Source organism: Drosophila subpulchrella, chromosome 3R (assembly GCF_014743375.2).
Source record: "Drosophila subpulchrella strain 33 F10 #4 breed RU33 chromosome 3R, RU_Dsub_v1.1 Primary Assembly, whole genome shotgun sequence".
In the NCBI taxonomy this organism is placed as follows: Eukaryota; Metazoa; Arthropoda; class Insecta; order Diptera; family Drosophilidae; genus Drosophila; species Drosophila subpulchrella.
The window spans coordinates 18,025,010-18,051,168 of record NC_050609.1 but is presented as its reverse complement, the minus strand read 5'-3'; the positions used below and the strand labels follow the sequence as shown (position 1 = coordinate 18,051,168).

The 26,159-nt window shown below is 44.0% G+C and overlaps 4 protein-coding genes across 5 annotated transcripts; 3 read left to right on the top strand and 1 right to left on the bottom strand.

The window, feature by feature from the left end:
* The first annotated feature begins 957 nt into the window (after window positions 1-957).
* On the top strand, window positions 958-5,588 carry LOC119559224. The gene is made up of 10 exons (XM_037872298.1): window positions 958-1,102; window positions 1,513-2,425; window positions 2,494-3,046; window positions 3,106-3,762; window positions 3,822-4,105; window positions 4,160-4,481; window positions 4,540-4,624; window positions 4,692-4,881; window positions 4,949-5,229; window positions 5,289-5,588. The coding sequence occupies exons 1-10, from the start codon at window positions 961-963 to the stop codon at window positions 5,396-5,398; spliced, it is 3,537 nt and encodes a 1,178-aa protein (XP_037728226.1). The 5' UTR covers window positions 958-960; the 3' UTR covers window positions 5,399-5,588.
* Window positions 5,589-5,775: 187 nt separating this feature from the next.
* LOC119559235 lies at window positions 5,776-7,523 on the top strand. 2 transcript variants are annotated; one of them, XM_037872317.1, is made up of 3 exons: window positions 5,776-6,196; window positions 6,435-7,279; window positions 7,326-7,523. In XM_037872317.1, the coding sequence occupies exons 1-3, from the start codon at window positions 5,870-5,872 to the stop codon at window positions 7,465-7,467; spliced, it is 1,314 nt and encodes a 437-aa protein (XP_037728245.1). In that variant the 5' UTR covers window positions 5,776-5,869; the 3' UTR covers window positions 7,468-7,523. The 2 variants fall into 2 exon arrangements, with proteins under 2 accessions (XP_037728245.1, XP_037728237.1); XM_037872309.1 differs by having other exon boundaries at window positions 5,781-6,196; window positions 6,435-7,523.
* A 5,343-nt stretch (window positions 7,524-12,866) lies between these two features.
* Window positions 12,867-21,692, top strand: LOC119562938. The gene is made up of 7 exons (XM_037876094.1): window positions 12,867-13,406; window positions 17,678-17,760; window positions 17,917-18,252; window positions 18,422-19,186; window positions 19,623-19,752; window positions 21,146-21,470; window positions 21,536-21,692. Exons 2-7 carry the CDS (start codon window positions 17,732-17,734, stop codon window positions 21,664-21,666), a joined length of 1,716 nt encoding a protein of 571 aa, XP_037732022.1. The 5' UTR covers window positions 12,867-13,406; window positions 17,678-17,731; the 3' UTR covers window positions 21,667-21,692.
* Window positions 21,472-22,899, bottom strand: LOC119562939. The gene is made up of 2 exons (XM_037876095.1): window positions 22,486-22,899; window positions 21,472-22,116 (listed from the first exon to the last, which is right to left on the bottom strand). Exons 1-2 carry the CDS (start codon window positions 22,697-22,699, stop codon window positions 21,740-21,742), a joined length of 591 nt encoding a protein of 196 aa, XP_037732023.1. The 5' UTR covers window positions 22,700-22,899; the 3' UTR covers window positions 21,472-21,739.
* Window positions 22,900-26,159: the final 3,260 nt, after the last annotated feature.

Genomic DNA, 26,159 nt, shown 5'->3' with positions numbered 1-26,159 from the left:
TCAATTTCAATATCAATTACGATTATCAGTTATGAGTTATCAATATTATTGCAAGTTATCGAGAGTTAGGCTAATAACAGAGAAACACTAAGTTCATTCACTCAAATTGTTTAATGCGAATTTACATAACTTAACCACTACCACCACAACTTTCTGCTTATGAACTATCAGCGTTATAAACCACCCAAACAAAAACAAAACAAGAACCCAATATGATATCTGAAATATGAAGAAACGATCAAACAACCAACCCAGTGTTTCTAGTTAATGCGTTTCGAAGCTTCGAGGAGGATCCTCCTCCCCCCTGGGATTTAGTGGGGCGGGGGGGTATTAGTTTGAATAAGGTACCCACAACCACTAGTACCTAGGCTGATCGGAAGAAGCCACTATATACTACTGTATACTATGTACTAACACTCAACACTCAGTACACTCGACACGAGCACACACCACACACTACATACACACCAATCCATTTCAAAATGCAACATGCAACAAGTTGTTAAATGCGAATCGAATCTTTACTTCAGTATAAATTAAGCTATACACGGCAAGATGAGAAAATTCTGAAAATTTTTTAACCCGGTCAGAAATATTAACAGAAAACAATCTAAAAAAAGAAAAGAAAACAAGTAACTGTTTTTATACAACATAACTAGATGATGATACGATGACGAAATCTTGGAATAAAGCATAAAAGAGTCGTCTTGAAAAAAAAACTACTAAGCCATTGAAGTTTGACTTTCTCAGGGGAGGGGGTTTTGGGGGTATGGACCTTACTATATCTGACTCAGCTGAGCCGTGCCGGAAACCAGTTCCAGGTCAAAACAAAACCACCGATAAAGATGGGGAGCTGGGGAGCCAACAAAGCAGTGGGAAACTCCCCACACTTGGCCAAGTCGATGGCCAAAACCAAAACCTTCGAGCGACCAGTTTACAATTGAGTTTCGAGGCGCACGCATGCGCGATTGCCACATACACTTTAAAAGCACTTTGTTGCGGAATCTGGTTATTCCGGGAGGGAAAACCAGAACTATGGCTAAAGCGGGACACCTTTTGTGGATCACTTCGGTCTGCTGGATTGCATCATGGATAAGTGGAGGTAAGTGCTGGGAATCGAACCGATTGCATTGTATGCAGATCTTGCGTGGCGAAGAAAATGAAAGTATCTCACGCAGTGTCTATGATATCTCACCACACTCTCGCGGGCACTGGAAAAAATGAGAAATAAATTTTGGGTAGTAATTTTTATAAACCTATAAAAAATTGTTTCGTATTGAAAAAAATAGGATCAGCTAATTAAGTCAGTTTTATCAAAAAATGTATTTTAAATAAACTGGGTTTTAAAAGATTTACTTGGAAATAAGCTTATATCAAATTTTTTGAAATTTATAATTTAAATATTATTTCTTTTGAGCTTTTTTATTATTTTTCTCTCTGTACCTTTGTTATACCATAACTCACCATAATCTCGTTTCCCCACTCTCACTCTCTATTTTTTGTGGCTCTCAGCTGATGCACAGCATCTGATCGCATATATCTCGCAGAGGGGTCTGCATGGAGAGATTACTTTTCGGCAAATGAATGCCACCACGGTGGAGATCAAGGCCAATCTGGAGGCCACTCTGCAGTATCCCGACCAGGTGTGGAGTTGGGCAGTACGCAGATTCCCAGTGGACTACTCCAATACCGATCCCGAAGAGCGCTGCGAGCTAAGTCGCTTGGGATCCCAAGTTTTATCCTTCGATGAGGACCTGGAGTACCTGGTGCTACCTGGAAATGAGACTTCCACCTGGGAGCGCAACATGCAGCTGATTGGAGACCGAGGGATTTGGGGCAAGTCGCTGGTTCTCACGGAGGTTAACTCTAATTTCCGGATTTGCGCCACCATCACCACCATCCAAAGTTCCGTAGAGCATATGGCGGAGGCTCGTTTCAACACACCCGTAGCGGGATCTGTCCACTTACGTTGGTTGGCTCCAGCGGAGGGAGCTGTGGGAGATACGTTGATCTACTCGGATCTTTACCACATCAGGGAGCAACCACCTGCTCTGGAGGAGGATAAAAGTCAAGCTGGACCCTTCACCCAGCATCACTGGAAGATCTTTGTGACGGATATCTTCAAACATGATCACCATCGCACGGAGGACAACTGCAACTTCCTACAGCTGGTCTTCGATCCCCAGGGTGGTGGAGCTGGCAAGGGAATCGGTGATCTGGATGCCCGACTAGGCAGGATTGGAGTGGCCAAGAACGCCCTCCGTTCGCCACAACGCAGTGTTTTCAGGGACGCCCAGCTGGCCCTGTTGCCCTCGGATCTTACCATTCCACATAGGACTCTGTACCTGGTACTTTTTGATAACCAGCATCCGGACTCGTATCTGGCTTGCACCAAGATTCGTCATGTTCAACCGTTGACTTACAAGTAAGTGGGATCTAACTATGGGTTTTTAGCAGAGTTTTTAGTAACTATATTACTTTTTTCAACCGCAGAACTTTCATCAACTCTGGTGGAGTCAAGGGAGAGGTCACCTTCACTCAGCGCTCCAAATTCGACCCTACTTTCCTCAATTTCACCTTGGGAGCCCCACTTTCCCAGCGTGTGAGTCGCAAGTTTGCCGAAGATGTGGCCGCCTTCCGGATTCACAGCCTGCCACCAGTGCCCCAGAGGATGGGTCACGAGGACTACTGTTGGACCACCGGGGAGATGCATAATCCGCGGAATATAAATGATAACATACCACCTCCTGGCTATGGAACCCAGGAGCAGTATCCCCTGGGCGATCTCTCGGGGAAACTGCAGGGTCGCAATAAGGGTTACTTCCATCAGTATGTCTTGCCAGGAACGAGCTCCGAGTTGAATGGCCTCTACTGGGATGTCTTCCTGCCCCTTCAGGGGCGGCATAGCATAGACCAAAGGAGCCTGGTCATCTACACCTTCAATCGAACTGATGTTTCCAAGATTACCCAGATGATCTGGGGTTGTTCCAGCCTGGGACAATATCAAAGGAATGGTATATATCAGCAGAACATGGTTACAGCTCAGGTTAGTAAAATAATGCATTGTATTCGTTATTCAATGTAATCTTTCTTTATGATTTTCAGGTTCTTTTCCGTTACCCAGTGGTGGGTCGTGTGATCTTCCGGCAGCCGGCGGAGCAGCCCTGGCAGGATACCACCGTGCTCTTTGAGTACCTCATCCAGGCGGATGGTTCCACCCAGAATACCACCCATGATCATCGTTGGGCAATCCACAGCAATGCACCTGGAAAGGACTTCTACGACTGGCAGCAGAGGTGCATCTCCGCAGGACCTGTCTTCAATCCCTTCCGAGTGGACTGGGGCAATCGCAGTGTAGATGACTTGTGCCAACCCAGCTTACCCTCTATGTGCCGAATGGGAGCCATGGATGCTAGATCGGGAACCTTAACCATCGCTGGAGGAAGAAGGGTGGCCCAGAAAATAAGCCGAAGGATGTTTGTAGATGGTAATCTGCCGCTCTCTGGAAGGCACTCAATCCTCGGTAAGTCCCTGGTTATTTATGAGGATAGTGGTCCCAAAGCAAGAGGGGAGAGATTGGCCTGCTCCGCGGTGATTGGACATTTCCGGCGGAAAGTGGTGGCCAAGGAGTGGTATGCCAATGGAGATCCCCTGACTGTTAGTGGTCGTGTGGAGATTACCCAGCAATCGGAGTACGATGTCAGCAATGTGGAGGTGCAGCTCAAGGGATTGCAGGATAATACAGGATATCATATACACAGGGTAAGTATTTTTGAATATCTGATCAGAATCTTTAAGATTTACAAAATTCCTAATTCCAGACCCCAGTGGAAGCCAATCTGGCTTTTCCCTGCGAAGCTTCCACTTTATATGGCCACTGGAATCCTTTCGAAGTCAATCCCAAATCATCACCGCCCTCCAAAAGGGGAACAACCGATCAGTACGAGATGGGAGATCTGAGTGGAAAGTTTGGTGGTCTTGAGGGAGTCACCCAGTTCGAGGATGCCTACAATGACACTAATCTTCCGCTCTTTGGCTATAACAGCATCATTGGAAGATCTGTGGTTATTCAGAAGAAACAGAAGAATGCGCGTTGGGCCTGCAGGTGAGATACTTTCTTTCTTCCCAGACTTTCTTGTATTTAAACCTCTTATCTTAGTACCCTAGAGCGTGGTTATAGTCCCAGTGAGGCTAGGGAACTCAGAGCCATTGCCTCCTTCCATCATCCCACGGGATATGCCTATGGTTATATAAAGATGACTCAGTTGATACACAATGATGGTAGCCAATCGGAGACGGTGATTGAAGTTAAGTTGCGCCATCCGGGCAAAAACGATAGGAACTCGACGAGAAACCACAACTGGCAGATCTTCGTTAATCCCGTGGGCGTGGATGCAGCCGTAAAACCCACCAATACACGATGTGTAGCTGGAGGATACGTTTGGAACCCATACTACACACAACTGGCAGATCCTTTAAATGTTTGTTCTCAAATTATACTAAGGGATTTTCAAATTTTAATAAGAATCTCTTCTGTAGCTGGATCTCTATGAACAGGAGTGCAGTCCGGATAATCCTTTGCGCTGCTACGTTGGCGATGTCGGAGCGCGTTTGGGAACTATAGGTAAGGGATCTTAAATCTTTTTTTAAAAAAAAACAGTTTCAAAATTGTTAATGACTTATATATCTAGATCTTGGAGGCGAAAGAGTAGTCCTCACTGACTCCAACTTCCCCTTGGAAGCTCCTGTAGGAGCCATTGGCCGTTCTATTGTGATCTTTGGGCCTGATAATTCCCACGAGAGGTTCGCCTGTGCAAATATAGAGCCCGATCACAATGTCATTAAATACATAAACCTGCAAAAGCCACCTCGATTTGTGGTGTAAGTATATATTAATCTATACCAATTGTACCTAAATAAGTAATGCCTGATAAAATACATTATTTAGTGCCCAGTTTCTGGAGGAGTTAAGAACCGTGATGGGTATTCCAGAGTGGATGTTGGATGTGGATGCCCGAAAGACCAAGGAACTTCATGGTGGCGCTTGCATCCAGATGATCATCCACTTTAAGGGACCTCTGGCCCACCGATTGGAGTTGGATATGTCACGATTGATAGCCGCCGGGAGACTGGATGCCCCTAGTCTGTTCATTCCAGGTTATGTGAACCAAAAGAGAAAGTCGACCATCTCATATCGCACCTGTGGTGTAAGGGATACCAATGAGAAACGTAAGTAGTTTTGATATGGAGGCTGGAATCATAAATAATATATTATATCTTTACAATAGGAACCAAGAACTTCAGGGGTAGCTTTTATTCCAAAAGCTCAGCTCCAGCCGAACCAAAGCCTTTTGTGTTAGCTTTCGTAGTCATTGGCTTAGCCCTTAGGTTCCTCTAAATTATACAACTAGTGTTATTTTGTCAAATACTCAAATCGATTCCGTAGTCACTAGCTTAGTTTCTAGATTTTTGTAAAATTGAAAGCTTTTCTTATGTTTTAATTCCTGTAAATATTATGTGTACAGTAATTATTATCAAAATTGTTGTTTAATAGGTATTAAATTTAGTCAATATACTGCACTCTAAAATTCCTGTGCATTAATTTCCCATAGATTTTAAAAACCGAAGATACGTTTCAGAAACACGTGGTGCTTAACTTGGTGGTGGATTTACTTTCCCTTCATAACCCAGAAGAACTGACCTGGGAATTCGAGCATATTCCACCACCCATGGAGACCCACCACTTATGGTTTATTTCTGCGCATGAGTCTTGCCCAATCGATTTTTCAGTACATACATACATCCCTCAATTCAATCGAGGGCAGTCCGTCTTCGGTGTTAGACGCACATTTCCAGCCGACTCTCCAGAATGCAGCTGATTCTCGTTGCGACCTTGCTGTCCGTGGCACTCGGCAGCTGCAGTGCCTCCATAGCTGGACCCTTTATCTTCTGGGGTCACTCCAGGGTATCCGGATTGCAGTCCCAGGCCTTGGTGGACTCAAACAGCAGGGAACTGCCGCTGACGCAACTCTTCACGGAGGCCAAGGCAATTGTGGTCTTCGTGCGGAACTCCACCAATCGACTGGAGGGCACCAAGTATCCCAGGTTCCAGAATCTCGTCAAGAGCGGTGCCTGGACCTATCTGCCACAAAGGAGTCTCGCAGCGGAACCCTTTGGTCTAAATGCCAACATTGAGGTGAGTTATGTGCTATGGAATATTGCATTTTTATGTATTCGTGGGAGTCTTTATTTTCTACAAGATCATATTATATTAGAGCTTATAATATTATCTCTAAAAATAAAACAAATTATTAGATCAAAAAGAAAATCAAATTTTTTTAGAAATATGAGCTAGATAAGAAAACATTTTTAGAAATGTCCCACCTTACATACCCTTTCTATCCAGTTTTTATAAATACCCTTTGATTTCTTAGGTGGTGAGTCTCTCCGGACACGGAGAAGAGGATGACTCGGAGATTCTGTCGGCCTACAACGAAGCCTTGAACACCTACGGCCGCGGGGAGGTGCTGGGCATCCTGGCCAGTCGCGAGGAGGAGGCCCACTTCCTGGCCAAAAGGCAGGCGGCTCCGGCTGCCGAGGAGGAGGAGAAGGAGAAAGAAAAGGAGAAGGATAAGGAGAAGGAAAAGGAGAAACCCAAGGCAGCGGAGGGAGGAGAGGAGACCGAGGCCAGTTTCATCTACGTGGCCGAGGGCAACAAGGCGGTGCTGAGCCTCAATGGACCCCTGGAGCTGCGGCTGACCAACGACTCCCTGAAGCTGGAGGAGCACATCAAGCAGATCACCTTCGACGATCAGCGGGCCAAGGGATATGGCCGACTGAGCATCACCTTCATGCACTCCGGGGAGAAGTGCACGCTGCGCTTCAAGTTCTCCCTGATCCGGGGATCCTGGACACTGAAGAATGTGGAGGTGGAGTACCGGGAGCTGAAGAGTGTCCTGGTGGCCCGTGGTGATGAGTACACGCTGCCCAATGCCCCACTGGGATTCTCCTATCGCTGCTCGGCGGAAAATGTGCACTTCCTGAACCCCGCTAAAAATGAGACGATTCAGGGTTTGATCCTCAGTGATTTCCAAGTGCAACCCTGGCTAAATGGACGCCAGGAGTACGGCGAGGTCTACGATTGCGTGGGATTCGTTTCGGCGCCCATCCTGGCAGGACTCTTCGTGGTGACCCTGCTCCTGGGGATCCTGGGACTCGGAATCTCAGCCATGCTCAGCATGCACACACCCAATCGATTTGAGAGTTCGCGCAGCAAGCAGTTGACCTTCACCATTCAGGAGTAAGGATCTCCGATGACCCAAGAGATCTCCGACAGCCATGTTCATCCAGATCACCTATGTGGCTTTCAAGCCCCTGGCTCTGTTCACCCTGGCCATCGAGCTCTTCCTGATCCATCTGCTGTTCGTGTTGATCGTGCTTTATGTGTATGTGCTATGGTATTACTGAAAGGTCGAAATTTCGAAATGAACGATTTAAAATATATATCTGCAATGAAAGCCCAAGCCAGTGAAGTTTCCTTGAAAGTGGTCAAAGTATGGAGTTAATACATGAAATATTTGTTATAAGCAAAACAAAATATATCTGCCATGTACTTTTAAAACAATTCTCTATTAATCCAACTTATTTACATATTTAAAGGGCCTTAAATAATATTACAAATACTATTATACCAGCTATAAAAAGTGAAAAAAGGCTATAATCTAAAGAAAATCTATAGGTAAATGAGTTCTGATAACAATAAAGCTTGCATTTACTTATTTCTGATATGGTTGGAGGAATGTTATTGAAACCCCTTTCTATAAATATGTTCCCAATGCATCTTATCTTTACAACCGCCTGAGCCTCTCTCTTCGATCTCAAGCCAAAGTTCAACCCACAGGAAAAAGTGAAAAGCGATGAAATTCTGCACAGACTGCCAAAAAAGGATGAGAGGAGTCTGGCTGGAAATTCTGGTTATCTCGGCGGCGGCTCACTTTTGTTTTTACCCATTTCCCTCGCCGGCGATCGCCAGCTCACTTTCATTGGATCCGTTGGATTGGTCCCACAGCGGCCGTGTGCGCAATTAAGCGATAGAGATGCGTGCGGGAGCTGGATTTGTACACTGGAAAAATCTGAAAATGTGGTATAAATAATTAAGGCATAGGCCGTAAGGTGATAATTCCCAGTTAATGATTCTCATTTCTGTTTCAAATATATTTCATATTTTCCAATCAACTTTTTTGTTGATTTTAAGATACTATCTGTTAGTTCGTATGAACTTGTTATAAAATGTTTATAAGTTTAGTATTTACCACCATTAATCTTTGAACATAAATGTTCTTACAACTTCAATGAAGTATATCTCATGATTGAATCGTCCTAGGGTGGAAATTCTTTTTTTCAAGAATTATTTTCCCTGTGTATTAGTATCTGTATCTTTCTGTGGACCCCAAGCCCGAACCAAGCCCAGTCTGGTAGTTGGAGGCTCGTTTATTTATGCATCATTAAGTCACGCCAATGGCTCGTTTGGGCCACTTTTGGTTTATTTTGCGTGTGCGTTTGTCCGGCCAGTTTTTCGGTTCGATTTCTGTTTCTACGACTGGCACTCGACACCCAAAAGAAGACAGTGGACAGTGGACGGTCGCTGCTGGCTGTGGGCCACCCACTTTTCTCCACAGATTTCCCAAAAATATATGTATATGGAAGCAGCGTCCCCCCATCTCCCCGCGTCGAAAAAAGATAGAGATGCAGATAAAGATCTGGGCGACTTATTGTTGGGATCGGGAAGTGGGTCGCCTTCGATTGCGTTCACTTTTCCAGCGCGGCTTTACTTTTACTGTCAACCGAACGTGCCCCAAGTTGCAAGTTGATGGTGGCCAGTTCAGTGACTCAAAGAGAGAGTGAGAGTCCCGCACCTGATTCTGTAATAAGAATCGCGATCGCTGGCAAAAGTTTGTGAAAGTTGTTGTCAAACGGCTGGCCAAACCGAGTCGAGCCAGAGCGAACAAAAACGCCTGTCAAGGAGCCGCGCATATCAGCCACATGATGTGCCGAGCCAACGAGAAATGCACTGATAAAAATCTGGTTATTAAAGGGTATTCAAAAAAAATATTTTTCTAATTTTGTATGTATTTATCATATGCATTTTCATCAGTCTAATATGTGAAATAAAACTATTTTCATCCCTAAAATAATCCTATTATCACCACATCTTCAGGATGCTTTATATATACAATGAAGTCTCCTTCATAAGATTAAAAAGTTTTAGTTAAACATTTTAAGTTATAGGACCATATACTAAAGTTGGCTAATAAATCAAATATAACCTCAAATGCTAAATCATCTTTGATTGTGAATAAATAACTTCAAGACATTTATTGGTATTACAGATTTCTTTAATTATTTGAATGTATCGTGGCTAAGAAAACATTTTACAATTCCAATGGGTGAGATTGTTTTGAAATCCCATTGGTTGTCAAAAAGGTTTCGATATTTTTAATGGAGAGGTTCTTCTTTTGATGATCTTTCAAATTAATTAATTAATATAGGAACATATAGATGGCATTATTATAAAAGACATTATTTCTCTGTCCGCTGGGAACATCAACAGGTATTGCCTTTCAATCTCAAAAGGGGGCTAATTTCTCCCTCATTCAGCAGTCATCGAAGTGATGAGTGCGCTGTCCATTTGATTTAATTGCAAGTTGCCACCGCGGTAGATGCTTTTCTCGAGGGCCTTATGTAAGAACTCAATCCGTAGTCAAAGGGCACCCCAGATAATGCGGCATGAAATTGAATTATTTTCACGGAAGCTAAAGGTGAGAGATTTGAGGCGCGGATGCACCACAATAGAGTGGGTCTACGACGGGGGCTTAATCAATTCAAAGGGCTGCAAGCAACGGAAATGGGCTTTGTATCTGCAGCATTGTATCTTTGTATCTGCGACGATTGCAGTGATTTTTATCTGCGAGATTCGTGCACTTGGCTCGGTGAGGTAATAAAATTCATGGGGATTACGAGTGCATCTTGGGATGATCAGTAAGTAGTCTGTCTACGGGATGCACTCAAGTAGTTTCTCTTCCAGATTGACCAACTTCTCCCGTCCTCTGTGAAATATATGGTCATGGCTCAAGAAATCGGGCCAAGCGATCAATCCTAACGATCAATCCAGCCGCTGAAAGTTGCAGTCATCCCGAGTCTGCAGTTTGCAAGTGGCCATAACTAGTTGTGGGTCTCATAATTACTCCGCTCAATATTTGTGTTAAAGTTTTACGATTATTGCCACATTTTTCCAGCGAAAGAGAAATCGCCAATTGGCAGGATTGGCAGATGTCGCTGGTTTCTGCCGCGTTTCGTGGCACAAACAGTTGCCCCAACGAGCTGACAAATAACTAATAGCAAAGAAAAGTGCGCAGGCGCACTCGAAATGAAATGGAAAAGCAAAGTAGCGAAAAAAGGCACCTCAAATTGGCGACACTTCGCACATGAACATGAAGTGTGGCTCGTCGAACAGCAAACATTATCATTAACCATTAACCAACGGGCGACAATCCGATGCGTTTAGTAAATCAAACCGTTAATTACTTGATTTGGTAAGCGGTTTCCCAATGCCTCTGTTTTTTGTTTTTCCTGCCCCCCATTTAAACAATTTCTCGCAAATATTTGCACACCTGTCTGCCGCGCAAAAGTGAAATGCGTTTAGAAAGGAAAAGGAAGATCTGCGATCTTCGGACCACTCGTTCCCCAGAAAAGGTGGACGGATGGTGCGCTCCATTGCCGGAGACCTTGACTTATTAACACCCAATCGTAGAGACCTGGTATTTGGTGGGATTACGGCAGATGAGTACGCTAACTCCGCCAAGATGTACTAGTATTTTCATTTTTATGACCGTGTCGCAAGCTTAACGCCCTGTTAAGCCGGCTAAATGCAAATGCGGCACATAGTTTGCCGCGAATAAATGGGCTCGATCCGAAACCCCATCTCCGCAGACCCCTTGGAAAATACCCCTTTATTATTCCAACTCACCTTTGTGGGAGCTCGTTAATTGCTCCGCTTTGGCTGGGTTACAGTTTGTGGAGCGTCTTCCAATTGCGCGCAGCTCGTGAGGGTGGCGCAATTTTCGGCCCCTCTAAGGGGGCCCCGGGTTTTATGGGGTCTTTGGTTTTGGTTTTTGATCTACATGCATGCAGATAGACCGTTTGCCCCGAGGCCGAATCTTTTGGCCAAGGCTCTGGCAATGGGCCGCCCCAATCAGTTCCCGTCGATCTCGGCTCATTCTGGCTCATTCTCCCCCACCACGAAATCATTATAGCTACTTATGATTTAATAATATATTTCTGTTTTATTTTCAAAGGTTATAGAAAATTCCAGTATGTTGTAGTTTAGTTTTGAGAGTTTTCGTGTTGATATAAATATTTTTATTAACATCATTAGGCTCATATTTTAAAATATTTAAATATTTAGTCAAATAATTTACATTTTAAGGCCCAATTAAAATTTGTGTGAATTCAATTTGCAAATTAGCGTATTTTTCCCTGTGCATGCCAAGCGATGGGAGTTCGGAGTCAACACTTGCTCGCTTTTGTTTTTGAGCCAACATTTTTCACCGTTTGCCACTTGTGCCGGTGAAATTAATCCGCCTCTGGCATTGGGTAATTAAGCTAATTAGCTGAGACTGGGCTGAAACCCGAAGTGCAGCCCACCCAAAAGACTTGCAAAAGTGAAGCAGAAAGGTTTCTAAGGCCTTTCCCACAGTTGCATCATCTGAAGTCATAAAATCGGTAGATTCTTGTATTGGAACTATGGATTTTTTGCGGCTCAGCCTCTGTAGAAAGCTCGTCTTTTATCCGATTTCCTCGGCAACTTGTTGCTGCCAAAACCGCACACACTAACCCAAATTCCCCAATCCCATGATGCGGACTGCCCCCCGCGAAGGCGTCCATTATAGCAATTAAACTAACAATCGGTAAATGGTAAGATGGGAAAAGAGCAGCTGCATCTGCACCGGTGGCTTTTTGGCTTGGTGGCCTGAAGGCTTGCACTTTCCGCTCGAAGCGGCGAGCGCTTTAACTTGGCCAAAAACAAACAAACATCGGCCATTAGTTGGCTCAATTCAAATCGTCGGGCGGCGGCAACAGCTGCCACTGTCGCTGGTACACTTAAATCGGATATTCGGAAAATATATTATTTTATTTATATGTATTTACTATTATAATAATAATAATGTAATCTTTTGGAAACCAAAAATGTTAACTAGTTCACATACATTGTTGTTGGTTACCATTGGTAGATTCAAAAAAGTGGCTAACAGTCTGAAATGTCAGTTCTTATTTATTAACTATATATGAACCTACTGACGTACTTTATGTAGCTTTACTTATTGGATAAGTCTTGATTATAGATTCCTTTTATCCCTAAATCTGTTGTATAAAAACAAATATATAAAGTTTTGGAATATATAGTATAAGATCAATTAAAATATTATTAAAAGAGTATGAATACAAAGTTACTTATCTTAGAAGGAAGGTTCTTAAATATATTATGTAAAAATTTAATTAGAAAAGTAGTACTTGTTTTGACCCTTATATATCCAGCTTAAGATCATTATTTTGTTCTGTGTATATCTTAACTTGTCCAAAACGCTTCTGCAGAGGAGTTAATCTCGGTGAGTCTTCGTGGGGCTCTTTGGGCCTCTCAGCTGCCTTGATCTGCGCCTTTTGAGCCGAGTTTGAGCTGAAGGTGCGCACTCTCCCTCTCTCTTTCTGTCTGTAGCTCTCTCTGGGCTCTCTTTCGCTCCCGTTAGTAGGCGACTGTCTGTACCGCTTTGGTCATGACATTCGTTCGGTTTCAGTCTGCTCTGGACTTTTACTGCGATCGGTCGTGCTCCGCTCCTCGCGATTTTCCATTTACTACCTTGCCACACCATTTTACAATTTCGATTTTCCTCCGCTAGAGGCGCGTGCTTAAACGGTAAACTGTGAGAAGAATCGGGCGTAGTGGCGAAGAGTGAAGAAGACGGGTTGCAGAAGACGAAGACTGACAGTTTCTTCGCGGAGGCGAGGAATTTCCCGTGGCATTTGCCACACAAATGTTAGACGAGTTAATGAAGTGCAAAAATGTTTGTAGACTGAGTTGTTGCTGCTGCCAAATGAACACGAAGGCGCCGTCGACTTTGTGATTTGCGGTTGCATTCTGCGGAAGATACAAGCAATCTCAAGACCCCTGAAGAAAGACAGCTCGTAGTTTTTGACCCTGTCGCTTTCGGCAGCAAAGTGAAAATCGCTCGGCAGCCGAGGAAAACTGTGGAGAGTCTGCGACTTCTTTGGTGTCAAGTGAGAAGACGACCTGGCGATTCTCCTGCGGATTAGTGGCACACTTACCCACAACCAGCACCGCGGAAAACCATGTAAGTGGCACGAAAACATCTCGTACCCACTGTGTGGGTGTGAATGGAGTCGAGATCGGAGCTACCCAGCGAGTTGAACGCTCCGCAGATAGAAACATTACAAGAAATCTCCACGTATTTAGTGGGAAGCCAAGCGCATAACAACCGACTTTCCTTAATCGGTTGAGCATCATAACTGGGTGTTATTAAGGGGAAGTTAAAAAGGGGCTACCTTTAATTATGAAGTTGATGATCTATCTCCAATTGCTAGTTTTAATGTATTAGTTTACTATATGCTTATGATAATTCCTTAGTTTGTACATTAAGATGCCATAAGAATTGCATTTCCCATCCTTCCTCTAAGAACTAAATTTTTCATAAAACAAAGTTGTAACTCCTTTTTGTTCAGTGAAGTTAAAGACCTTTCTATTACTCCAATATGTTGATCAACTAAATGTAGAAATATTCAAAGTATTTGGCACACCCAATGAAAACCAATAGAAATATCTGAAACCATAATTAAAAGCTCAGAGCCTGTCATGCAAACTGCCCAGTTAATTGCTTTTCTTTTCTAAGCTCTTAAGTATTTCCTTTAGCGAAGACCATAAAATGATGCTGAATTCTCCCAAATAAAAATGAGAATCCGCGTATAATGAGATACTTTCCTCAAATCGGATGCTTAGTCCCTCATTATGGCTGCTTAGTCAAGGGCTTGTGTCTTCTGAGCTAATTTATGCAGATTTAGAGGCGCGTTTCTAGTTTCTCGGCCACTAGAGAAGATGTTTCCCAGAATTGGAGACTCTGCGGCAGGCGACGCCAATTAGCGAGCCAGCTTGCAACTTGGCCATAAAACTCGCGGCTGTTCCTATTCTAATTGAATGAATGGAATTAACCCAGTTTCGGACCCGACTTGTTCCCATCATAATTGAGGTGGTGCTGCTGGCCAAGAGGCAGCCAGAAAAAGTTAATACGAATTAGATTGTTGGGGAAGCTGTCAAACCTTGATGGGTTGGTCGCCAGCCCAAAACCTAAAGTAGGTAAGTTGTATCGTTCGGAGGCCTTAAAAAGCCCGCGGGTGTCTCTGTTTTTTGTTTTAGCCGCGGACTAAATATGCTTTATGATGGAATCAATCAGTATGAGGGGGTATATAGATATGGTAATTTTCGGCCGATCTAGAGATCTGGACATGGGAGCTGAATGGGGGCCGATCTTCCCTTTTGCGGAATAGGTGCGAGGAACAGTTAGCGATCGTTCCACAAACGAGTTTCTTTGGCATTCTTTATTCACCATGCAGAACTTGTGCGTTTGTTCTACGACAATAAATTCGCGACGCTTTTTGTCTGGTTTTTGTCGGGATTTTGAGGTCAACTTGATTGGGTCGCTCTCTTTGATTAACGACTAGCGGAATGGACTCGACTGTCTGTCTGTCTGCTGTTCTTCTTGCCCTTTTTTGGCAGTTCCCGTCTGGCGGCTAATTGCCACAGGTACAGGTGTCTGATGGATCCCCAGCATGCCTCAGATGGTTGATCGCCATCAAATCTTAATGACGGCCGCACGCCAGCGATGGCTCCCAGCTCCAACTTCATTCCGAGCTCGTTATGGATACCATTATGACAAAGACACAAAACGAGGGGGAGCAAAGAAGAAATTGGAGCTGTAGAGTCCGGCAATACTCAGTATTTACTGTAAGTCATAGGATAGATTTCGGTAATTCGTTTGCGGTATATGAATATGCCCATGGCATTTTGAGTTTATAAATTAAAAGTCTTAGCTGTTAGATAATTTTTTAAATGACAAAGTGTGACTTTGTTGATACAAAAATTATACCAGGCAATACTCAGTATTAACACACTTCATATATTTTACAGCATAAAGTTTCGGTTATACAATTAAGATTTACTAAGATGACCTTAGGAATTCTGGAAGACACTTGCCTTTTAAGTAGCCCTACCAAATTAGTATTTCCCAAATTACAATTCGTGGCTGTTAGAATATTGCACCAAATTGTATTTAATAAAAAATATTATACACCAATAAAAACTTTATTCGCCAGTTATAAACTTCAGGATCCCAAGTATTTCAGATTCAGGTCTCTAATATACCTCTCAAGTCCCCCACAAAATCGATACCAAGCCGAGCCAGAATTCAAGCCCCTCTCGATTGCATGCAGAGCACGGGGTCGGGCAATTAGAAGTTTGTTGGCCTGCGAAACTATCAGAGCCAGCAACTTCATAACGAATTGTTGTAATAACAATAATGGCGAGCCCCGAGAGTTATGTTTGCCTTATGGCCAGCACAGCAAATCATTTCACATCGCCACATTTCTATTTTCGCTGGGTTCATTAAACCAACTGAGACCCGGAGTGTAACTAAAAGCCGCAGCCAAAGATACAAAGATATGAAGATACAGATACAGATGGTATATAGAAAGAGTGGGGTTCTCGAGCAGTGGCGACAAGTTTGGCTTCCGTTCTCAGCCCGCTCATTTGTCACCAGCTTACATAACATATTCTTTGGACCCCCTCCCAACTCTTCCGTTTTTTTTTATATCTGAACCCAGCGAAGCGCATCCCAAGTGTCATGGCCACGTTTCTATGGCTTTCCCAGCAGCTCCGCACGATGGCATCTTTCAATTTGTCGCCCGTGTACTCATAATTGTCTGGTAATCTCGGGGCCCTTTCTTTGTGCCCGTCATGTCTGGATTCTCCTCGCCACATGATCTCAGCGAAATGCGGTAACTTTTGTTTATCTCTCGTATTTCGCACACTGCACACATGTGGTGAGAAGAAAGATTGCAACAGATTAGCAGATGATCCTGCACGCTAATTTGGCAACACGTACGCAGATCGGAAAATCCGCTATACGATCGGTGATATGATCTTGTTCCCACAGGGCCACGCCCTCGAGGGGAACATTCTTTCCCAGCCGCAAGAGACACACCCATTCACCAGCTGGTAATGGTTTAGTGGTAACGGAAAGTATTGCCAAAGCGCACTTACTGGGCCTTCAATTAAGGCGTCTACCTGTCCGTTAAGCCGGTTAAGTCGGTAATGCACGACGTCTGACCTTTCCGAGCTGGGTCACTGTCACCTCCGGCTCCAAGTCGGCTTTTAGCTGGAAGTACTACGCCGACGGGGAGTACGACTGCCGTCAGACACTCCAAAAACATTATTAATTGGAGTTTACTATTTAAAACAATTTTGGGTGCAAGCAGAAGGGAGTTTTAAGAGGTTTATGTTAATAACAGACGGTTTCTAAGGTTTCTGGATTAATGAAAAAAACATTTAGGTGCTTCCAAAATGAACTGTCCAATAGAAAAAGTCAAAGTACTCAAACCAAGCCAATGTCAGATACTTGTAATTATAATGCCTTTCAAAGTTCATACTTTTTATATAGGATTTATTATTGTGTGATCCATAAGTACACTCTGTGAATTTTAGGATATATTGTCTCCTTGGGATGGTTAAATCATATAGTGGATAACAAATGTTTGCGATTGTAAAATTGATAGGTATACTTGTGTATAAATTACATATTTTTTAGAGATTTTAGTTTATTAATTTCGAATGATTGTAAAACATATAATTATAAAGGTTTCAAACTTATTCAGAGTTTTTCCCGGTGCAACCATATGATAGCCACTTACCTAACCGCTGTGGTTGGCTGCCTTTCCGGACTTTTCGGCTTGTTGGTAAACATTAAATGTTCTTCTCCGCTCGATTCTCGATTCTCGGGAAGACAAACATGGTCAGTTCTTTATTTTCAGTTCGGGTTGGTTGCCCCAGTGTCGGATTCCGATTCCCTGCTGCTCCATCTAAGTACTTAGTCACTGGAAAAAGGGGTACTTGCAGGTGCCCCAAAGTTCTAACTCAAATATCTTTAAAAGTTTGTTTATTTATTAGCTCCGCCAAACAGTGCATTACCCACTCCAAAACCAAAAATTTCAATTAAGTCCACTTAGGGCGGGGGTTAAACGGCATTTTCCTGGCCACCTGGGAAATATCTGGCATTCGAGACATGGCCCCAAGGAAAGTTGCCTTTGTGCGGGGGCCCTAAACATTTTCCTAGTTGTCATAGCTGAATGGTAGTGGTGGAAACTCCCACAACTAACTGACAACTTGTGCGATCGTACATGGATTGTATTATGCACGCATATGGCTAAACTTATGATAAATTATGTTGGCTGGTGTTGTTGCGCCGGTGAAAGTGCCAATTGTTTGTTTGCGCGAATTCTTGCCAAAGAGATTTCCTATTCGTTATTAATTGTGGCATTGTGTCTGCCTGTCTTTCAGTTTTCCAGAGAGCCCTCCCTCGAAGCTCGGAGCCCAGACCCCAAACGCATCGTCATGGAGCCCACGCCCACACCCAATATGCTGTAAGCAGTCCCACTGAACTCGCATCTAAAACTCCGCATCCGCATCTGAATTCGCATCTGCATCTCACTGACTTCGCATCTGCATCTGTACAAAAAGCCATTCCATTAACCCACAAGCGAGTAACCCGAGTAATCTGCATCTCCAAACGCCTCCAGGAAGCAATTGCTGCTGAAGAACCACCAGGACGCCATTCTGCAGCTCCAGGGGAATTCTCCGTCGCCTCATCTGACCTTTGGTGCCGCTTCGATGGCGGACAGCAGGGAACGGATCCGCGGACCTTCCAGGGATGGCCGGGAGTTCCTGACCAGTCCGCGGCAGGTCCTCCGCCGCCTGATGCTCCTTTCGGAGGGCAGACAGTACAGGGAGGCCGCCGGAGTGGTGGGCAGACTGGGTCCCTCAGTCCTGAGATCGGTCATCGCCGAACTCCCGCTGGATCTGCTGCTGGAGCACCTGCCTCACAGTGCCTACCTGCTGGAGTCATTCTTCTCCAGGTGAGTGGTCATAGAACCTTAGCCATACTATTTCAAATATCTATTCCGATATACCCATAAGTATTATGAACTAATCAGTTCTGTTGTAAATAATACTATAAGTGGGTTTCCTTTTGGGGGTATGTAGGATTTTATAAAATATATACCCTAATCCCCACTTTCCATCCAGACTAACCACCTTGAACACCACTCCCAAGCCGGAGGTGCCCAGTGAAACGGTGGCTTGGCAACTGGTGCGCTTGTTTGCGAATCCCCACGAATCCGGACTCCGGCAGAGATGCACCCGACTCCTGCAGGCCTTGGCCCAGTATGAGCCAGCTCTCCGGCAAACGGTGAGGGACAGGAGGCGCAGCTTCGACAATGCTGTCCAGGGCCTCGGAGTCCATGGACTCACCACCGATGCCTCGGGACAGCTGATTTCCCTGCATGTGGCCCTGAAAACCGAGCTGCAACGCCATGTGGACACCTACAAGATGGCCATCCACAAGCTGGAGGAACTGAGCATGGTGACGGTCAACCAGGACCCCGCCCACTCCTCCCACCAACGCCTGCTGGCCATCAACTACGGGGACATTCAGCAGCGACTGATCGACAACAAGACCCTGCTCACCATGCTGGACAAGCCGGCTCTGAAGCAGCTGGCCACGCTGGTGGAGAACCTGAGCACGCGGGTGGAGAACGACAAGGAGGTGCTGACCTGCGTGGGTCAGGTGCGTCGCCTGGACTCCCAGGCGCTCGTGGAGAAGCGTCCCGCCGCCGGCCTGCTGATGAACTTCTCCCGCGGCTGCGAGGTGGTGCTCCACATGATGGGTCCCGAGGGAGGGCCTCCGGGCTCCGCGCTGTCCATGGGCAAGGCCACGCCCCCCGGCGGAGCCAGCACGAGCAGCTGCAGCGATGGTTACCACTCGGATGACTCCGGCAGCGATGACGGCAGGTGAGGATATTGTTTATCTTCTATATATAAAGAAATAAGCTATTGAACTACCAGTGAAAGAGTAACCTCATTCATAAAGCAGTGGTCGACCATGGGCTACAAATTTTTACTGCCGTCGCTCTGCCAGCACACACACGGTATAGAAAGACATGTGTTGCTGAGCAAGTCAGAATAGTTTTATAACACTAAAGATAACAAAAAGCAGATATACCCATAAAAGAAAGATGTCTCCCCAGTATACATTCCTTAACATATTAAGGTGCTCGATTCTAACACTTGACCGAGTTCCAATAAGGTGTAACACCCACATTACAATCTCAGTCAAATCAGGTCGAGGCCGCTTCCAACTCTCACTTGCCCACGTCCCACACCCAGTCGTCCATCTCCCATTTAATTTTCTATTTCCATTTCTAATTCCATTTCAATTTCTTCACAGCGAAATGGTGTCGCTTTATAGGAATCTCTATGTCGAGAACCGAGCGGACGCCTTGGAGGCGTTGGACAGTCTTCCGCAGATAAAACACGCGCACAGCCTCAAGGGGAAGATACTCTTCTCGATGATTGTGGTGAGTCTCGAGTACCCAACATATGTACCTGCTTTGGGATCAGTTGTAGATTGCCGCTGGAAGATATGTCCGAACACTCAATAATGACTTGTTAAAGAGGCCGAACAAATTTTGAGATTAACTCAATCGGGAGAAATTATGGCCAGTTGCGGGTCAGACAATGTTTTCACTTTTTTTGGGTGTAGCTAAATACATTTCTTTTTGGAAGTGTTTTGTTAAATATTTTTAAAAATAATTACTACATTTTTATAATTTAAAAAAATCGAAAAATAATTAACTATTAAGACAAGCGGAGAAATTGTTGCCAATTGCCAGTCTTTGAATTGCTTGTCGCTGGAATATAAATCGCCAACAACAGATTTTTACTTTTATAATTATCCCCTCCGTTTTCACTTGTCAAGACAACACAGAGTTCATTTGTGATGAATGGAGTCAATTTATTATGGGCGTTCGTAATCTTTTAAAGTGCCAATTTCGTGTCAATAACATTTTAACTTTTCCATAGCTTAGAGATATTTCCCTGGAGCTATTCGAATTCTTTAGATTTTAAAGAGAAGAAGAACTATTGTTTAAAGAATGAGGCGATTGCGTTCCTATTGCCATTTAGTAAGTCGATAGCGGTCAAAAGTCAATGGTACATTTTTCTGCGACTTATTTTTATGTAAATAAATTCAAAGCCCACCTATTAATAAGGTGCCATTCAATAAACAATAGCTACAAAGTAGATTAATTATTCTTTTAAGGGGGGCTTTAAACTATTTCAAAAATACTGCTAGCAGTGGCTCTCAAACTGTAAGGCCAATTTAGCTGACGAAGATTACTTTCAATTTTCAAGAGCTTAGATGGCCGTCAATTACGAACGAAAACCCGTGGGCTCTGGATGCTTCAGATCCTGTCAGACCGCAGATTGCGATTGCAAAATATCAATTTGGCCAGATCGAAATCGCGTTTGAGGATGATTAGGCGTTAGAGCAGTGAAAATGTGAGGGAAAGTGGAGCCCCCAGGGTGCCGAAAATTACGTAGGCGCTGGGGATCCAACCTGTAGTAATCGAATCACTTTCGATCGGATATGAGATGAATGACACTTTCTCAGGGAAAAGGCATTTCCAATGCCAAGATCACCACATTAAATTATGGGAAGATTGTAAACAGATATACAAGCTCAAGATGTGTTTACATATGGCTCCAAATATTTTAGGTTCCAGTGCCGAAAACAGTTTAAATATATTTGGTGTTTATTTATTTTATTAAATAGGACCTAAGTATGTGAATATAAGATGAGGAATATTTAAAGCAAATTAGTTAAGTTGTATGTTTTGATTTGACCAAGTAAAGAGCTTTAACAGACGAAGTTATTTCCCTAATATCATATCATATTTTATTCCTGGGCAGCTGTCTTTCCGCCTTTGCCACGGGATGCGTGAGAGGAAGGTCCTGGAAGTGCGGCGCATCCTGAACTGCCCCCTGGACAGCAGCAGTGAGACCACTCTATCCCTGGACAGATCCGTTCGCCAGCACCTCTTCGAGACCGCCGACAGCTTTCCGCTGGGCGAGATCGAGCGGTCGGTGTTCAACCAGGTGCTCTCCACTCTGCACGAGTACCCCTGCTTGGAGTCCTGCCCCCCACTGACCCACTACGTGAGTGCCTGTGTTCGCCTGGCCTGGCGGATGATCAACCAGAAGGCGCCCTACTACCTGGACATGGACTTCAACTTGGGTTTGTGCTATATTATGTAATTTTTAATCGCTTAATAAACTTAAAACTTAATTTATCTCTTTTAGGCTTCCTGAGGCCCGAGAAACACGAGCGGCATCCCCAGGCGGACCGGCGATCCGACCTTATAAAAGCCTTCCTTTGGCCCGCCTTGATGCAGAACAACCAGTGCGCCTTCAAGGCGGTGGTGGCCACCTGAGGATCGTCTTAAGTTAACCCCATTTGTACATATACACGCCCCCTCTCTTATGCAATAAAGATTTACCCCCTAACTAAGCGTAACTGATGGGCCGCAGTTGGATGCACTGACTCCGGGTTTTGTTGGTGCACAGCAGTGGATGTTCCGTGTAGAACTCCACGATCTCAGACGGGGATCCAAAACAGCGTTCTTGGGACTTCTTTTGACCTATGGCATACCGCTGTCTCCTGTCCACTTGCCTTATAAACAGATGGTAGAACTGATCCGCTGCCCAGATGCTCACTATATAGCGGATGCACTGGTCCGCTGCCTTGAAGGGACGAACCAGGCAGGATCCATCTTCGCGTCCATGGAGCATGCGTTCCGCCGTGGGGCGATCCACTGTGAAGTAGTACTGCTCCTTCTCCACATGCCGCTCCTCGATCTCCGCATAGTTGGCATCCGTATGGTCTTTGGGGAGATAAAATTATAATATCAGTTAGTGGGTTCTCAGAGAGTCGTTTATTTATGCAGAAAGAATGAAAACCTAGTTTTTTTAACTGTTTAAAATTTCCTATAGTGGGGTTGTTATAATATTCTCAGCAGCAGAGTAACATCCATCTACTTGTTGCTTATTTTCCTGTTTGTAATTTAGCTTTATACCAAACACCGCATAGAAATCACTGTTTTCCATAGCAATTTTGACCAAGCAGGTACACTTTATTATAATTCCTAACAGATAACTTCTAAGAATTTCCAGTTGCTTACTGTTTTTGTTTATATTTTTACACTATGTGGATTGGGCTTGGTTTTGATACCGAGAGATCGGCGAGAACTCACCCACAATGACGTAATCTTGATGGGGCTGCTGATGTGGATCGTCATCGGTGCTGGAAACCCGTTCGGCGACGTCACCTTCCTCGCTGGCCTGCCGCTGGTAGCCGAAGCAGCAGCTACAGCAGATGGGGGACCTCAGTTCCATGAGGTTGTCCAGCAGGCGGACCAGCAGATTGTGCAGAACCGTCCAGTAGACACGTGCACACCAACAGCACATGGCGCCAACTCCAACAATCGAAGCGACTTATCCCCGCGACCTTGGATTCGATGGATCGTTGGGAATGGGACTGGGATCGCCGCTACCGGCGCACATCTTTCGCTATCGAGCTGCGCTGAAGACTGAACACTGAGTAGTGGGCACCCAGAACTAGACATGGGACCACAGCCAGAGCCCAGAACTCAGAACCCGAAACTGGAACTGAAACTGAAACTGAAACTGATCAGAAGCCGAGGCAAACCCGGCTCGTCTGGCGCTGCCTCTCAATTAAAATGTGTTTAATGCGCGCTTATGGGGCAGGGGCTGCAGAAAAGCCCATATGTAAATAAGATATGGATATGACTGGTAAACAAAATTCACATTGCTGAGGGGTGGCGATGCACAAAGTTGGGGCCCAGGAAGTAACTAGATACTCCAAGTGTTGGGGAGTGCAGCCAAGTGCAGATCATTGTGAAAATGGTGGGGCTCTTCTCTTCAAATAAACCTTATAAAGTATAATTTGTTTGTGTATCTTAATCAGTAAAGATCCAGTTAATAAAAGTTGTCAATGAGTTAAAAAAATTGATATTTAAAAAATATTCTCCATAATACTATAAAATATAGAAATTTTTTGTAAAAATATGAACTAAAATTTGTTTTTAATTAATATACAATTTTGTTTTACAGTGTACAAGCAAGCAGCAAGAATTATTAAACGTTTAGCACTCAAGAATGTTTCTTCCCCTCGGTTTCTCTACTGACTGCGGAATTCATTGAGTGTGGCTGCAATTTTCGGCGGGGAAGGGGATTCGCATATCACATTTCTGTTGACGGTACATAACCGAGACCGAATGGAGACAAGTGGCTAACATATGATTTTGAAGATCAGGCGCGCCTAAATAATGCACTTAAGTCATTCCTTAGCTGAGGCACTTTCTTTATCGATATTACGACAAATGTCACTCGAAAAATTCCTGTTTCTTCCTCTGGTTTTTTTTTACAAAGAAATGTCACAATTTTGTTCGAAACAAAGCTAAACATTGTCCAAATATGGAATGTCATACCGCGTTGAGCTCGTAATAAAATTCCCAATCGAATGGCGTTCAAAATTTATTTTTGGCGGAAACTTTATTTTTTGACCATTTTTTGCAAAAAAAATGTGATGTAACCCCTTATGAAAAAATCAAAAATTGACCAAAATTTAGATTTCCCAAAATCTACCCAGATGTGATGCATATCGTTAGCTTGGGTTGTAAGCTGGTCAAAACAGTCATTCTTAGTGCTCAGGCACTTTCTTAACAGAAATTACGTCAAAAAAGCACACAAAAAGGTTCCTGTTTTTGGCACAAATTTTAAATCCTAATTTTCAACCAAAAAATGTCAGAATTTTGGTCGAAACAAAGTTAAATATTGTCAAAATATAGAGTGCCATACCGCGTTCAACTCGTAATAAAATTTCCAATCGAATGGCGTTCAAACCCAGAAACTTTATTTTTTGACCATTTTTGGCAAAAAAATGTGATGTAACCCCTTATGAAAATATCAAAAATTGACCAAAATTTAGATATTCCAAAATTTACCCAGATGTGATGCATATCGTTAGCTTGGGTTGTTAGCTGATCAAAACAGTCATTCTTGGTGCTCAGACACTTTCTTAACAGAAATTACGTCAAAAAAGCACACAAAAAGGTTCCTGTTTTTGGCACAAATTTTAAATCCTAATTTTCAACCAAAAAATGTCAGAATTTTGGTCGAAACAAAGGTAAATATTGTCAAAATATAGAGTGCCATACCGCGTTGAACTCGTAATAAAATTCCCAATCGAATGGCGTTCAAAACCAGAAACTTTATTTTTTGACCATTTTTGGCAAAAAAATGTGATGTAACCCCTTATGAAAATATCAAAAATTGACCAAAATTTAGATTTCCCAAAATCTATCCAGAAGTGATTTGAATCCTTAGCTTAGATTGCTACCTGATGAAAAGAGTAGTTTATATAGCCAGGGCACTTTTTTAAATGAAAGTACGACAGAAAATTACACATAAAGTTCCTGTCCTTGAAAAGCAATCGATTCTTCTAATATTTCGAAAGATTTTCCTAACAATCAAACAACGCTGTTGTACTTAATTTAGCCTGTTATGAAATTGTAAAATAAGTGGAACGCTGAATAACATTGAAAGTTCTTCAGCTATATTGTCATCTAATCAGATGAGACACGAACCTCTAAAAGTTTTCCATTAGCTTACACCACACAACCCGAAATGGGAAAAGCTACTGTGGTGAAGCTCAGTCTCTGTCCCTTTCACTCGCTCAAACATTCTCCCTCGCACAAAATTTTTGAAAAATTCAAAATCAATTAGAGTGCGGCCGTAAATCGTGCGACTTGACGACGTTCCGAATCGATTGCATCCAAATCTCCTTGAAGAACCCAAAATGGACGTGCAAATGGGCAGCACGCGGACCTATACCTATAGATATGGCTCCCAGCCCGAGCAGATCCCACAAATCCGGCCCAAAAGTGATGCTCATTTTATTGCGTATACGCCCGATGGGCTGAGGCGAGCATCGCGATTTTGCTTGCACATTAAAGGCAATGACTACTCGCTCGCCAGTGGAGGCAAACAAACATCTCTGCAGGCCGGTCACGTGCTCAGAAAGTCAATAAAACGATATTCCCATTTTTCTGGCGTATGATATGATGGTATGGGGGCATTAATAATACCCGATAGTCGAACAGTACGATCGCATACTCCGCACTCCGAACAGTAGCAGCCATAACATCGGGCAATTAATATGCGGCAAACAATTTTGATGAACTGCTAACAAGCCAATGGCTCGATGGATCGATGGATCCCGGGGCTTTATGGGGGGTTCTATATCGAGAAGGCATCCCATAAAGCAACAAAATGGCACAAATTGATTTTGGCCAAACGATTATTTCGGGGGTTGCGTGCTCTCGGGCACATCCGCCTCGAAAATACCATCAATAGCCCCTCTACCTTTTCCGATGCCAAGGATCAACCAGCTGGGCCATCAATTTCAATGAGTCTCTATGGCGATTGATTGAGAGACCCGTCAATTCTTGCGGCCACTCAAATTCATCAGTTAGTGCTGGCCCAAGAATAAAACCGTTTACGTCTCAATTATGTTTGCGTAAAAAATGTATTCACAAATGGCAGAGGAGAGAAATCTCGGCGACAGCTATAAAGAATAAGAGTCCGCATATTTTATTTACGATTATATCCGGACGGAGGCCAAGCCGTAGAACTGCAACTCACCACACTTCTCTGTTGTCCAGCGCTCAACAGGCGTTTCTGGCTGTGGTGGGTGGGCGGTACGAGGTTCGGGTTCCGGGGGCCCGTCCCGAAGTCCCCAACCCAAGTCGCAACCGATTCGGATATTCCGAACCGAGTGCGAATCCGAGTCCCAACCGCTTCAGTTTTTGGTCCGTGCCAAGCATTCGCGCATTTTGCCATCGAG